The sequence below is a fragment of the Buteo buteo genome, chromosome 6, assembly GCF_964188355.1.
Source record: "Buteo buteo chromosome 6, bButBut1.hap1.1, whole genome shotgun sequence".
Taxonomy (NCBI): Eukaryota; Metazoa; Chordata; class Aves; order Accipitriformes; family Accipitridae; genus Buteo; species Buteo buteo.
Genome location: NC_134176.1, coordinates 8,457,738 through 8,471,171, shown reverse-complemented (window position 1 = coordinate 8,471,171; position 13,434 = coordinate 8,457,738). Strand labels below are relative to the sequence as shown.

Genomic DNA, 13,434 nt, shown 5'->3' with positions numbered 1-13,434 from the left:
TAGTGAGGCTTCCATTTTGCCCTGAAGTGGTAGAATTTGAGGGTTACCAGTATTTTGCTGATCAAGATGATTCAGAGGTTTTATATTCAATGCTTCCTTCTTTGTCTTTAGGTCATGTTCCTAGGAGAGCTGGAGGAAATCTTGGATGTAATTGAACCATCACAATTTGTTAAAATCCAGGAACCCTTGTTTAAACAAATTGCCAAGTGTGTCTCTAGCCCTCATTTTCAGGTCAGTGGTAGAGGTTATTGTTTGTATAGGAATGTATAGTCTCAATTTCAAACATAACACCCCCCAAAAGTAAATGTTGTTTTACGTTATGTGGTTTTAAATACTTGTCTTCTGGATTTCTACGGAAGAGGGTATGTTGCAGTGGAAGTTTAGTTCTGAGCTCCATGAATAACTTGTTAGACGTATCTGGGGTTTCAGCACAGAACTTGCTGCTCTGAGCCACCTAAGGCCTTAAACTGTATCCAAGCAGACTTTGAGCCCTTCTGACTGTAGGTGACAGGTACTTACCATATGGCCTTCAGACTGACAGACCATATAGGATGTATTTGCTCCTGTTTTTAGCGTGGTGTTGTGCAGCATTCATGTTTTCTACTTCCTTCTGTAAGCAGATGTCTGGTCAGAGGTGATAGAACCCATAGTCTGTTTTCTTCACATTGCATAATGGGAAGAAAGGAAGTGAATAGGATTTAAATTGAATCATATATGAAGAGGAGAAAGGATTCGTGGCCTGTTGTGTCTCAATATTAAGCTAGCTATTGTGGCACAAAGGCAGATGTGACTGTTTTCAGCTCTTCCTTGGACTCCATTTGTTTCCAGCATAATTTAGATCAGTGTTTTCCCTCCTACCTCCCCCCCAGCTCCTCCCCAAGGTGATTATTATCATCGGTACCTTCCCCACACTTATGATCTCTCCCCCTTATTCAGCTCAGCTACTGGGCCTTTTCCTGTCTCCTTCCTCCAGTATCCCAGCACTGCTCTCTCCCTTCTGACTGCAGTCGCAGGATTGAGGGAAAGGGGTGATGGGAAGTCTGTCTGCTCTCCTTTCCCCTCCACAGCTGCAGCATTAATGCAGTGTCTGCACCTGGTCTTCAGTGAGTAACAGCATACCACTCAGGGGAAAGAGAGAGTGGATGCTGTGGGATCTGAAGTATAGCATAAAAACTTAATGCCATTAAGGCATGTTATGCTGCTGATTAGAGTTTTAATTCCAAAGGTAATGATTCCTGTTAATTCATCTTTGTGAAATTTGTCTGTGATTTGTTTTTCCTTCAGAAGATTACAAAATTATAGGTATCTGAATTCCTGTTAATATTTTATTCCTTTGACTCAAAGGTGGCCGAAAGAGCACTGTATTATTGGAATAACGAATACATCATGAGTTTGATAGAGGAGAATTCAAATGTTATACTTCCCATCATGTTTTCCAGCCTTTATAGGATTTCTAAAGAACACTGGAATCCGTAAGTTCTTACCATTACACTTTATCTTACCTTTTGACATACCACTGATAAACTTAGGGAATGTCTGCTGAAGAACACCTGAACAAACGGGAGAGATCCAAATTCAAAGCTGGCATGAGCAGGTGCAACTCTGTTAATGCCAATATATATTAGTCTGTACTTGAGCTTGTCTCAAAATGTTTTTAATTATCTGGTATATGTACAAAAATCAGTACTTTATGGGATAAAAATAGACCTCACGAGTTGGAAAAAAGAGAAATTAGATGTTACATTGTTATTGAAGAAAAAGTGTTGCTCATCAAGCATTTCTCCTACACAGTTTTTTATGAACTCATTAACGTCTTAAGCCTGATCACAAATTGTCTAGAAGAATATCACTTGGCATTAATAAATCTTTGTGGCTGTATCATGGATGATACTGATACCTCTGGTAGACCTCTGGTACTAGCGTTTTTCTAAACATCTAAGAAGCATATAGACATCCGTATATTCTTAGCTTGAGTTGTTTTTTCTAAGTTAAAATAAATACAGCTGTTCTGTATTATGCACAGTAATAGAGTAATTGCTTCATATTGATATCATGTTAATTTGGAATTTTTCTTTTTAAACCTAGTAGAACCTAGTAGAAAGTGTTTTAATGGAAAATACTGTTACAGTTAGATGCCATGTATTCTACACTTTAGTTGAAAAGGTTTTTTAAGTCAAAGTGGTTACCATTTTAGTAAACCCAATATTTTTAATGATCTCTGCTACGTTCAGGTCCCAGTTGCTTTAAGACCCTAATGTAAAGTATTTGTAAAATATTTCCTCTTTTAAAACACTAGTCTTTTTGTTCTGTGTGTAGCCAAACCTCAACTTTGTGTGCTTTCATGACAAATCTAATGCTACTGGAAAGCTTTTGTAATTAACGATCAGCACAAAAAGACACTTTATGGTGTAGTACCACATCACTAGTCTCCAACCGGCCCGTGCTCCTGCCCAGCCTTTTATACTATGCACTGGGATGCTTCTGGTAATGAGAGTATTCCAGTATCCCAATTCTCAGAGTTTTCATACCCACAGGAATGTTGTACCTTTGACACACAAGCCAGGTTAAGATACATGTAAAACAAAGAAGGTATTTAAAGAATTTTTATATTCATAAGAACATTTTTAAATGCAGGCAACAAAAATGAAAGTTTTATTGAAAGAGGTGAATGATAGATGGGGGGAGTGTGGGAAATGGTGCATAGTTTGTCTGCTATATAGGTTTGCTTCAAAGTTTCCTGGCACCTGTAATGTTGATACACTGCCTCCTGGCTGAAGAGCTGTTTCTTAAGCAGCCCCATGTCTGTATATGACAACCATCGTAGTGGATCAGTAACTGGGATCTCTTTGATTGATAATCTATTCCAAATTCTTTGAAAGTTTTTTAGATTTCTTTCTTTCCTTTCTCCCTTTTCAGTTGCTTTGTTGTTTCCTTACCTTCAACTCTGCCACAAAGGAATTTTGACCTCTAGATAATCAGACTGTTGGCAGACCCATCTTACTTTGGGAATTCTAGTATATTTTAGGTTAGTTATCCAGTCAGATGATATAAAAGAGTAAACTCATTCTGCCTTTTTTGAACCTTTGTGGGACAGAATGCCTTTGAAGCCTTTTTGAAATTATTATTGTTATACATCATTTTTTCCTCTATGAACAGATCATGCCTGTCATGTTTTACACAATTAAGCAACTTGAATTCAAATAAGCAGTGGTGTATTGGTTCTTGGGTAAGGTCAGGAACAGGAATAAGCAAAGTAGGCAGATGTTTATAGAGATATATCTATGTCTATAGATATACAGATACTATATATATATTTTATATATATATACACACACACATGCACACAGAGTTTTACACAGATACTGCAGCACTCATCTGAAGGACTTGTGGTTTTTTTAAGAGTTTTTTGCTGTACCAAAGTGAAAATGAATGTGAAATGTATGAGTACAAGGAAATCACTCTTGAAATACAGCCTTCTCTTTTGCATAGATGCACTCAATATTCAGCTTCATAGAAAAATCATAAGGAAATATGAATCACTCCCATTTCATGTTTGAATTCTATTCCTTCTGCCAGCACTGATGATTTGAATCCCTGGAGTTGCATTCAGAATTGCACTACAGCATGAGGGAAGAGTCTGTAGTTACATGTAATAGCTTTCTGTTGTTACCTTTTACCCTAGAGTTTTGGTTTGCTCCATTTAAGTAGTCAGTAGAGACATGAAAGCTATTCTCACCTTTAAATATGTTAATCAGAAGTAGTTTCACTGAAATCAAAGAATTTACGTTATCATACTTGCAAGAGCAGAATTGGTTGCAGAAATGCTGATAAGAGAAGACACTTTTATTTCACGTTTGATTTCACCTGAAACTAATAGATTCCTTTCTTTTTTCTTTTTTAATGTTTCACAGGGCTATTGTGGCTTTAGTCTACAATGTGTTGAAGGCATTTATGGAAATGAACAGCACCATGTTTGACGAGCTGACAGCCACTTACAAGTCAGATCGTCAGCGGTAACTTTTTAAAGCTTTTTTTGTCAGCGTGTATAAGGCCTGCTGTTTAGTTTTTCCCTTACACTCAGGTGCAATTGCGTAGTCTCACACATAATAGATATAATGCCTTATTTCCCCCCCTGCAAGATGTAAGCTAGTATCATGTACAGGTTGTTCTTTACTCCTTATGAAATACAGTATCCATTGCATTGCTTGGGAATCTGCATTCCTCATGGAATTCCTTTTGATGCCGTATTCCAAAAGACTTAAATGTATCAAGATCTTCAATAATAAAAGAAAAACAAGGGTTTAAAGATAACATTTTGCTTACAAACTTCAAAAAAGTCTCACTGAAGTTTGGGAAGAGACGTGAGGGAAAACCCTAAGATTTGATTTTCTAAACTACTGTTCTTAGGTTAGATGTGGTCTTAAAGCAAAGAGGCGTCTCTCAATCCTTTTATTTCTTATTCAGTAGCTGAGTGTTTTAGCATGCAGGTTCCTTAGATACACCGTTCGTACAATCATTCGTTCTACCCTAGTAAAATGCTTTTTGTCTTTTCTCCTATTTTCCTTAATCTTTGTTTTCCAATTATAGTGCAGCATCTTTTCTCAAAAGTTTCAGCTTATCCAAAGCATCAGGTGAAAAAAATGAGGAAACTTCAGGAACTCTGAACAGTTTGAAACTTCGTTTAAGTTATACCTTTTCTGTGACTCAGGGTTCCCCCAAGCAAACCAAAGGGTACTGTATGACATCAGACCTTGTTAGGTTAGTATAGTCTCTATAGGCTCCTGAGGACCATACTTTTTGAACTGTGTGACTGGAGCCACACTGTCCTTTTGTTCCGCTTCACTGTTGTAAAAATACAAAGTTCTATACACAAAAAATCTGCAATTGAACGGTTAGTTCATTAATACAGCATTTTACTTTTAAAGACTTAGATCTATAATTGAGCTAAGATTTTAGATGAATTCTGGATAGGTGTTGATAAATAAGGCTCAATCTGCTAGGGCAGCTGAGACAACACTGCCTGGTTTTCTAGCAGGAAAGGCAGAGAATCCTAGGGCTGGTCATCTAATCCATTTACTAAGGGACCTCAAGTGACTTAAATCAATTTGCAATTGCACTTTGCCCCTTAAGATGAGGAACTCTGCTCTTAACAGGACCACACACTGTAGTAGTATGTCCCATGTCTGGATAATATGTGAGGTTTATGACTGAACTGCACAAATAATTTTTCTTAAACCTACTGACGTTGTATCTCCTGTCAAGGCTGGTGCTAACCATTTCACCATTTTTATTTACTACTTATCATTTTAAAACATTTAAATACCTGAATATATAAACTGGGATATTTACCTTAATGTTTACAGAAAATCTTTAGTATCTTAATAGAACCTCTTTTCAAAAGGGTAGCTTTGATATCACTTAAAGCTTGAGGAGAAATACACTCAATATTAATGACTACGATAGGTCAAATAGGTAAGTTGGATGAGGTGATCATCCACTAACAGTCTTTTAGGTAAGCAGGCATATATTTCAAAATGATTAGAAGAGAAATACCTGGTAAGTAGCCTGAAAATATCAGGCTATTTCACTTATTCTTATATTTAATTTTAAATCTTTCTAGTGACAGTAAGCTCCTTTTTTTAAACCTGTTCTTCAAGGGTTTATGTGAAAGTTGTTTGTATTCTTTTGTATGTTTAAAATACTCTTGGGAAATTAAAATTTCAAATAAGTCAGCCAGATGTTGGTACTTTGACCAAATCAAGACGTGTAGGAATGTTTCTAATCTGCTGAAATATTTTTCAAGAATTCTCTATTGTGACTGGCAGGGAATCTGTATCTCTATAATTGTTAGATTTCCATCTCATCTGAACCTACAAGGTGATGTAATAGAAATTGAAAGCATTGTGTACTTTGCAGTATCAAGGAGATTTATTCAAAGTAAGCTATGGCAGAGGCAGGAAATTTAGAAAGCAAATAATGCAGGTAAAGTAAATGTTAGGTTAGCTTTTAATTTTATCAAATCAGCTGTTAAAGTCTGTTGTTAAAGCAAATGCTACATAGCTTTTGTAGGAATTTGGTAAGGAAAAAGAGTGAATCACTGAACAAAACGCATGTCTTGTAGCTTGTACTTTCTCTTGGCTAGTACCTAAGCCATATTAAAGCCACCAGTCAATCTAAGTAAGAACAGTGATTCTAAAAGAATAAACGAATGCTTGTTCTAGAAAGTGGGTGTTATTTATAAGATTAAAAAATACCTTGCTTAAATAAATAAACTTGAAAATAATTAAATGCAAATTATTCCTGCAATGTTAATTTTTATAATCATTATATATTTGTTCCATAATAAAAGTCCCCTGCATTTTTTTTCTGCTGCATTACAAATTAGTGTCTATGAACACTGTCACTTTGTTCAGCTTATGTTTTATGTTCTTTTCATACTGCTTTGTTTAGTGATACTTATGTAGGTAAGGAAAAAAAAAGCAAAAAAAAAAAAAGAAAATTATTTTTAAAAATGAGATATATGTTAGGAAAATGGCAGTTGTGTTCAACAAAATTAGTCCTGGTAATTAATGTCAACTATATATATTTATTTAACATAAATATTCTACAGTCTTCTCTCCTGCTAACTCTTTGTTTTATTTCATCTGTCAGTGAGAAGAAGAAAGAGAAAGAGCGTGAAGAACTGTGGAAAAAACTGGAGGATTTGGAATTAAAGAGAGGTCTTAGACGTGATGGAATAATTCCAACTTAACAAAAAAACAAAACAGCATTATTAACCTGTGGAGTCACACATTTATGTAGTAGAAGATGGAGCAACAGTTTTCTGTATTGTGCAACTTTACAGTAGATTTCACATTTGTTTCATTATTACAACAGCACTGTATATACCTGTCTCTAAGTAAAGGAAAAAAATAAGGACTTTAATCCAAAGTTTGGACAGCAGATGGACTTCTCAGAACTTTGCAAACATAATCATTGTTTTAACCCTTCTTTAAAACCAGTCTTCAAAGATCTGTTGATGAAAATTGCAATGTCAAATTCCATTGTCAAGACCTGTTCCTTATTTATCGTTAGCAGAGAGTATAATACAACTTTCAAATGTGAACAATCTTAAAATTTAGCTTGTCTTTCTGCTAAACTGTTAAGTGTATTTATAGTAAAAGAGAAAAAAGACTGTCATTTCCTTATGAGTTTGTGTAACATCCTCCTTCTCTGGATAACTTTACTGTAATTTGACTTTTTTTCCTTTTGCACATCTTCATAAGTTGAATGTCCATTCAGATCAGGGCCATGAAAAACATAGGTCCTGAATAAAAGTTTTGTTTACTGGTGTGAGCATTTTTTTAGTACCAGGCTGTCTCTGGTGCTTCCTTAATTTGAACATTAGGAGTTAAAAAACAAGTAGGTGATAAACATAGTAGGAAAGGGAGCTTTGGATTCATGCACCTATTTATTGCAAATCCAAACTAGTGTCCGCAATCCTTTAAAAATGGGCAGTGGTAACACCCTGGACTTCAGTACCTAACTGGTATTAGTGATATGACATTGGACACACATACTGGAGTGGTTTTAGAAATACTAATTGCTAAATTATTACAGTATGTTTTTTTGGACCATTTTGAAAGAATAAAGACAAACGCTAAACAGTGCAAGCATAAAATTGCTCTCCAGTGGTCATGGATCTAATTGGAAATTGAGTTGAGATAGCAGTTTGGACTGTTTGGAGTTGTTGCCTTACTTTTTAATATGTATTTATAAAGTGTTCCAGCAAAAGAGGATGTAGCCTCTAAGAAACATACTATAGTGTTTTTGTGGTTCTAGTACTATTACTCATCACAGTACCAGCCCTATGGTCTTAGCTGGAAAGGATTCTGGATAATATACTTCTGCATTCTCATCTGGATGCTCATTCCTAACTACTGTATTTGTTACCAAAAGTGGTTCTACAAATGCTACTGAAAAAATTCTGGAAATCCTAATGTTCTGAGTATTAATAATAAAGTTTAAAATGCTTTTATATCAAAGGTGCATTGTGACCAAATTGTTTAAAACAAAAGAAAAAAATATACAAAAACAAAGGCGAGGGCTGTATTATAAGTATACATTATTGGCTATCTGCTTTGTATTTGAAAGTGGAATCTTACATCTTTGGTAGGTAAAATGCTGATAAGACTTATGTACAGTATATATTTAGCTAATGCAGTTGCATTATTATATACCGAAAGGTATGTGTTTCAGGATTTTTCTCCAGGATGCTTTTGAACTGTTATAGACATATGACAACAGTGAATTGATAATCCTAAACCATCAATCCAGCAGTATTTACAGTATAAAACTGAATTGGTGTTCATGAGTCTTTGTGATAGTTGCAAACATGAATTTATGACCTGTTGCCATTGATAGAAATACAGTATAAATACAAGCTTGTATATTTTTCTTCCTACCATTTAAATATACAGTAGGATTTGAAGTTTTCTTGTTTTCAGGCACGGAAAAGAGGTAAAAAAGAATTCCCTCCTAGACTACTGACTGTTTCAGGATTATCAGGTCACAGTTTGTACTCCTGCGTCTGCGCACACAAATGTTGTAAACTCAATGATTTTGTAAAAACTTGACACTGTTAATTCTGGAAAAAAAAGTGGAACTAGTCATATGCAACACCAAACACAACATGGTTTAGTGGGGTTAATATGAGCTTCTCTTAAGAACACTGACTGGGACGCAATGTAAATTAGGCAGTTACTGTCATAGTTGAAACATTTTATTTTAAAGTGCTGAAGCAAAGGTGCAAGCTGAAATACTGAAGATTAAATAAATTTATAACAAATCATGTCCCTTAGCCCATTGATTTTGACAGTCTTTTATGTCTGTTACCAAAAAAATACTTGCTAGTGTGATTTTTGTGTGAAATGATCATGCTTTACAAGAGGGTGGACTTAAACTCATGCTCAAAGACTATGTTCAATTGTGAAAAACTGAGACAGAATGGAGGAAAAAAGATTAATGTTTTCCACCTGGTGGAGTAAAACACAACAATGTGAAATTAGAAAAAGCACCTTGTCCTGTACTTAGAGTTTAGGTGAGTGTTGTTTGTTCATAACTATTTTTGGTTTTGACATGACATTCTGGTATTGATCATACAAAACTGATGAGAACCTGATGGGTTGCAATATTTTGTTACCTCTTGATGTTACCTCTGATGTGGGGATAGTGGGGAGTATCTAAAGTTTATAGATGATTTATCACTTCCAAGAAGGAATGTTTCTTTAAAGTGAATGAGATGATGTGATATTAGTCACTTGACTCTAAAAGGCTGATACGACACTAGGTTGCACTGTGCGATGTACGTGAAGAAGCACTTGCCACAATGATACGACCGTACCCCCGGGATCCACTGTTTGCCGCAATCCAAATGTGATGTCCTGCCACCCTGCAGATCTCCCATTGGTATCAATTGGAGTTGTAGGCAAAGAAGAAGGCAGCGTATGGGCCCAAGTGTGATCAGTGCGTCTATTTAATTATGCTTTCGTTTGCTTCTTGAGTTCCAGAAACTACCTTTATTTGTGTAAATGTTTTTATTAACTGCTCGTACAGCAGTTGTTGGGTGGCCGCTTGTGTCCTGTACCATATTGGTTTCAGGAGAAAGGATTGAATGGTCTCTGCTAAAAGGAAAGAGCTGCATTTTCAGTACTAGGGCATTGCATCAGGTCATGGGGATATAACAACTGTAACAGTAAAGTTCCACTCACATACTTTAAATTGAGCACACATTGCTTTCTTCATCTTGCAAGTCTCCCTTACTGTTTTCCTTTCATTGCTTTTGAGTGTTTTTTGTCTCTCTTCCAAAGGTTGGAATGCTTTAAATAAAAGTATTCTAATGCCATTGGAGCGTTCACTAGCAGGGTTACAGTAAATTTAATCTTGGTTTTGTTAGCATAAATAAAAGGATTTAATTTATTTTTTTATCTCCTATATATGGAAAAATCGAGGGTGTTAGAGCCAAGAATTGCTTGAGTAAGAAATGCAGCAGCTGTACTTATATTATATGTGCGTAAGTACAGCCTCAGGCTCTCTCACTCTATGGAAAGGAAAATATATTAGGAGCTTTAAAAAACTTCATTGTTTTGTGAGGAGGGGGAAAGACTAGGTTTTTCTCCCCCACAATAAAACTGAAATAATTTGCTTTTACTTCTGTCCTGGGGAACAAAGATGGCCTTTTCTCTTAATTGTGTAACAATATCATCCCAAAGCAGTTGCCCTAAAACAAGACAAAGGTGACAGTGCGCAAGATTGAAGAATGTTTTTATTTACATGTGGCTTTTTTATTTTGGCTCACCTGCTACCCTTAGCAGCTCTGTAGTGAGCCACGAATTAGTTTTTCTAGTTGATACGTGCAGCAGATTTTGTATAGCCCAGTTTTCCGTTTTGAAGTCTATGAAGCAGTATCTTGAAACAGAATGGAACTAATTTTGATTGAAAACTTATCCAAGTGTTGCTTCCCATCCACAGAAGCATACACTTTTTATCATGACCTCTCTGAATACAAGTTTTTGTTATTTGGATCACTTACTGTAAATATGTTGTATTCATAACCTCATGCAATGATGAGGAGTTTTCAAATATAAATAGTACCGATACATTTCTTGTTGTTGTCCTATTTTTGATTGTAGTATAGCAAATGACCTGTCATGCTTTTTGTTTCAAGGTTAGCATTAGATTCATAGATCTTAATATTTTAGCATTTCATTGTTTAAGCAGGAGAGGGCAGCAAAAGTTCATTTTTCCCCATAGGAATGCTCTGGTCCATTACTGTTTTTAAACTTAGATGCATTTAACTATCTGTGGGTAGGGGGGAAAAATGAAACGTTTTTTATATATATTAAAAGGTGCATATGAAATTATATAGACTGGTCCAACCAGACTGTGAAAATGTCTTCTACTTTACATTAAAATAATAATAAAAGAAAAATACCTTCCACCTCTGGATATAAAGTACAAGCAGTTCTTAAGCTCTTGGATTCAAATGTCATTCTTTGGAAATAGTTTACTTTCTTAAAAATGGTATCAAAGAAACTCAAACTCAATGGTGCTCCCAGCTATAAATGTGTAATCCTCCTCTTTTGCACATGCTCAAGAGGCTCTGTACTGTGGGTGCATCTAAATAAAGAAGCAATGAAGTGTTTTCCAGGTGCTTGCCTTTTTTTTCCACCTCCTCTCATCTAAACTTCATGTACCTTTTCAATAGTGAACTTCCAGCGATCAGATATCCATTTGCATCAATTAAATGCAAGGATACGTGTCTAAGAAAATAACACCCAAACAGTGAGGTGGCAATTTAAGTTTCTGCCAGAATTACTGTAGTAAATGCTTAGTTTTCATTAAGTTTTTTTTTTTTTAAAGGTCCTCTTGTGATGACGAGCATCCTCGTACTGCACACAACCACGCCTGTGAGGGAGGTAAAGAGCAGTGGATACAGAAAACGGACATTAGACCCACACAGTGTTCTTTATAAACACTTTGAGCCTTACACCTTGCAGCTGGTGAAGGAGCTTGTTCTTTTATAGCATCGTTGTACTGTTTCAGTCCTTGTACTACTCTGCCTTGCAGTTTGGAAGTGAGGGCAAAGGCTTAAGAAGGTTACGTATGTGGGAAGCACCCTCTGGAGAGAGCCCTGGATAGAGCCGGGTAAGGGGTAGCGCTGGTGAACGGCTTTAGCAGAAGCACAGTTGATATGGATGCTGCAATAAAACTGGAGGCAAGATGTATCAAACATCTACTTCTGATGTTAAAGTGTCAGTTTCCTACGTGAATTATTCCAGTAGTCTAATTCTTAAAAATTCTTTCCATTTTGATTTTTTCCAAATTAAATTTTCAACAGTTGGATCTTGCATACCTCTGTTAGAAGAGCTCATTATCTCAAATCTCTCTAAATACTTGTAAGACAATATTCAGATCACTTAACAGCCTCATGTCCCTTTACTTTCTTATTGCAAGGCAAGTATGTTCCAAAGAAGTTAGAAAAAATGAGAATATGCAGGAAGTCAGCCTTCGGGGTAGGATTTGTCTTCAGTGCTTGCAAGTTAGAAAACAACCTTTAAGGGATTGGAATTAAAAACTGAAATTAGTTTCCTACTTTTGGTAATGATAGTTGCTTTGCTAATTGTTAGTCTTTGTCTTTCCTTCTCAGGAATGTTTTGGTTTCTCATATAATAGCAGAGTGGCTAGTTTATCTTAAGTTTGGGCCCCACATCACAAGTCCATGACCTACAAAAGTAGTTTTGTGTGCAGGTAAAGGCTGTTCCCAAGTCTGTATTCAATTATTGCTTCAATGTACAATAAAGCAATAGCTTGGGTATTAAACTAGAAACTGATACAAGGTCTTGCATTATGAGTTCAGACCTCTCTATGGTTTTAGAGATTAATTGCTGAAGCCAAAGCAAATATCCTGATTTTGTTAGTAAACACCTTGAAAGAAAGTGTACTAATCCACTGTGAGCAGTGACTGCAGGCTTTTCTGGAAGTCTCCATCACATGAAAAATTGTCATACTGAAACTTTCTTTTACTATTTTTCTGTTTGGTTCCACCCCTGCCAATTCATTTTGTGTATTCAGTACTTTCCCCTCCCTGAAATTACTGAAGGTGTGAGAAGTTAGGGATCTCTCAGGAAGGATGGAAAGCTTGCAATACATTTGAAGAAAAGCGTATTTTGTACTGCTGGACAGTGGCTCATACCTTTGATACACACTTGAAAAATGTCTGGGAGCTTGTCTTGTGTTATCCCTGAATTTGGGAAGGTCTTCCAAAAAGAGAATGAGAGGGGTATACTATACAGCTTCTGAATCTTGTCTTTGAAATTCTTACTTTGTCACCGTCTGGGACAAGTTTTTGCTTGTGTTCAGAGCCTCTGTGCTTCACCGACAGAGAAAGCAGCAACCCAAGAGACAGTATTTGTAGAGCATCTGGTGGGTGTGGAGTGGTGCACTGGGGGTGTGCGTGCCCACCTGCCAGCCAAAGCAGGAGGAAGCTCGAGCATAATTTCCCTGACAGCGAGGAAGGAAAGACATTGTGTTTGTGCAAAGGTGTGTGCAGACCTCCAGCAACAAAAGGCAGAGGTTACCTGCAAACCTTTTTTGAATTGAGCAGGCTCGGGTCAATTTTGAATCTTCACTTTCCAGTGAAGCAGACGTCATGGTCTAGTTGTGTAAGCAAACTGGTCAAACAATCCAGCTCAATTTTCGGTATCTTTCAATATTAATTCTGCAAAATGTACTAAGTTAGGACTACAGCTTATGCTCATCTGTCATCCCTAAGACTATGCGATGACTCCCGTGCTTTTCTAGATATTACTTTGGCTACGTAGATAATGTGCGTAAGTGGAAAATTGCTGTATACTTCACTATCTCAAACCAAGATGGGCATCTGCATTATATAGT

At 36.3% G+C, this 13,434-nt stretch overlaps 1 protein-coding gene across 6 annotated transcripts in view; it reads left to right on the top strand.

Annotated features, from left to right (window-relative positions):
- Positions 1-11,181, top strand: part of PPP2R5E (protein phosphatase 2 regulatory subunit B'epsilon) — a 77,400-nt gene extending 66,219 nt beyond the window's left edge. For 3 of the 6 annotated variants that reach the window (XM_075029629.1, XM_075029631.1, XM_075029628.1), the window contains 4 exons: positions 112-231; positions 1,345-1,472; positions 3,912-4,013; positions 6,652-6,961. In XM_075029629.1, the coding sequence (XP_074885730.1) occupies positions 112-231; positions 1,345-1,472; positions 3,912-4,013; positions 6,652-6,751 (450 nt within the window). In that variant the 3' untranslated portion in view covers positions 6,752-6,961. Of the gene's footprint in view, positions 1-111; positions 232-1,344; positions 1,473-3,911; positions 4,014-6,651 lie in introns of all 6 variants that reach the window. The other 3 variants (XM_075029632.1, XM_075029634.1, XM_075029630.1) reach the window with 2 other exon arrangements.
- The last annotated feature ends 2,253 nt before the right edge of the window (positions 11,182-13,434 follow it).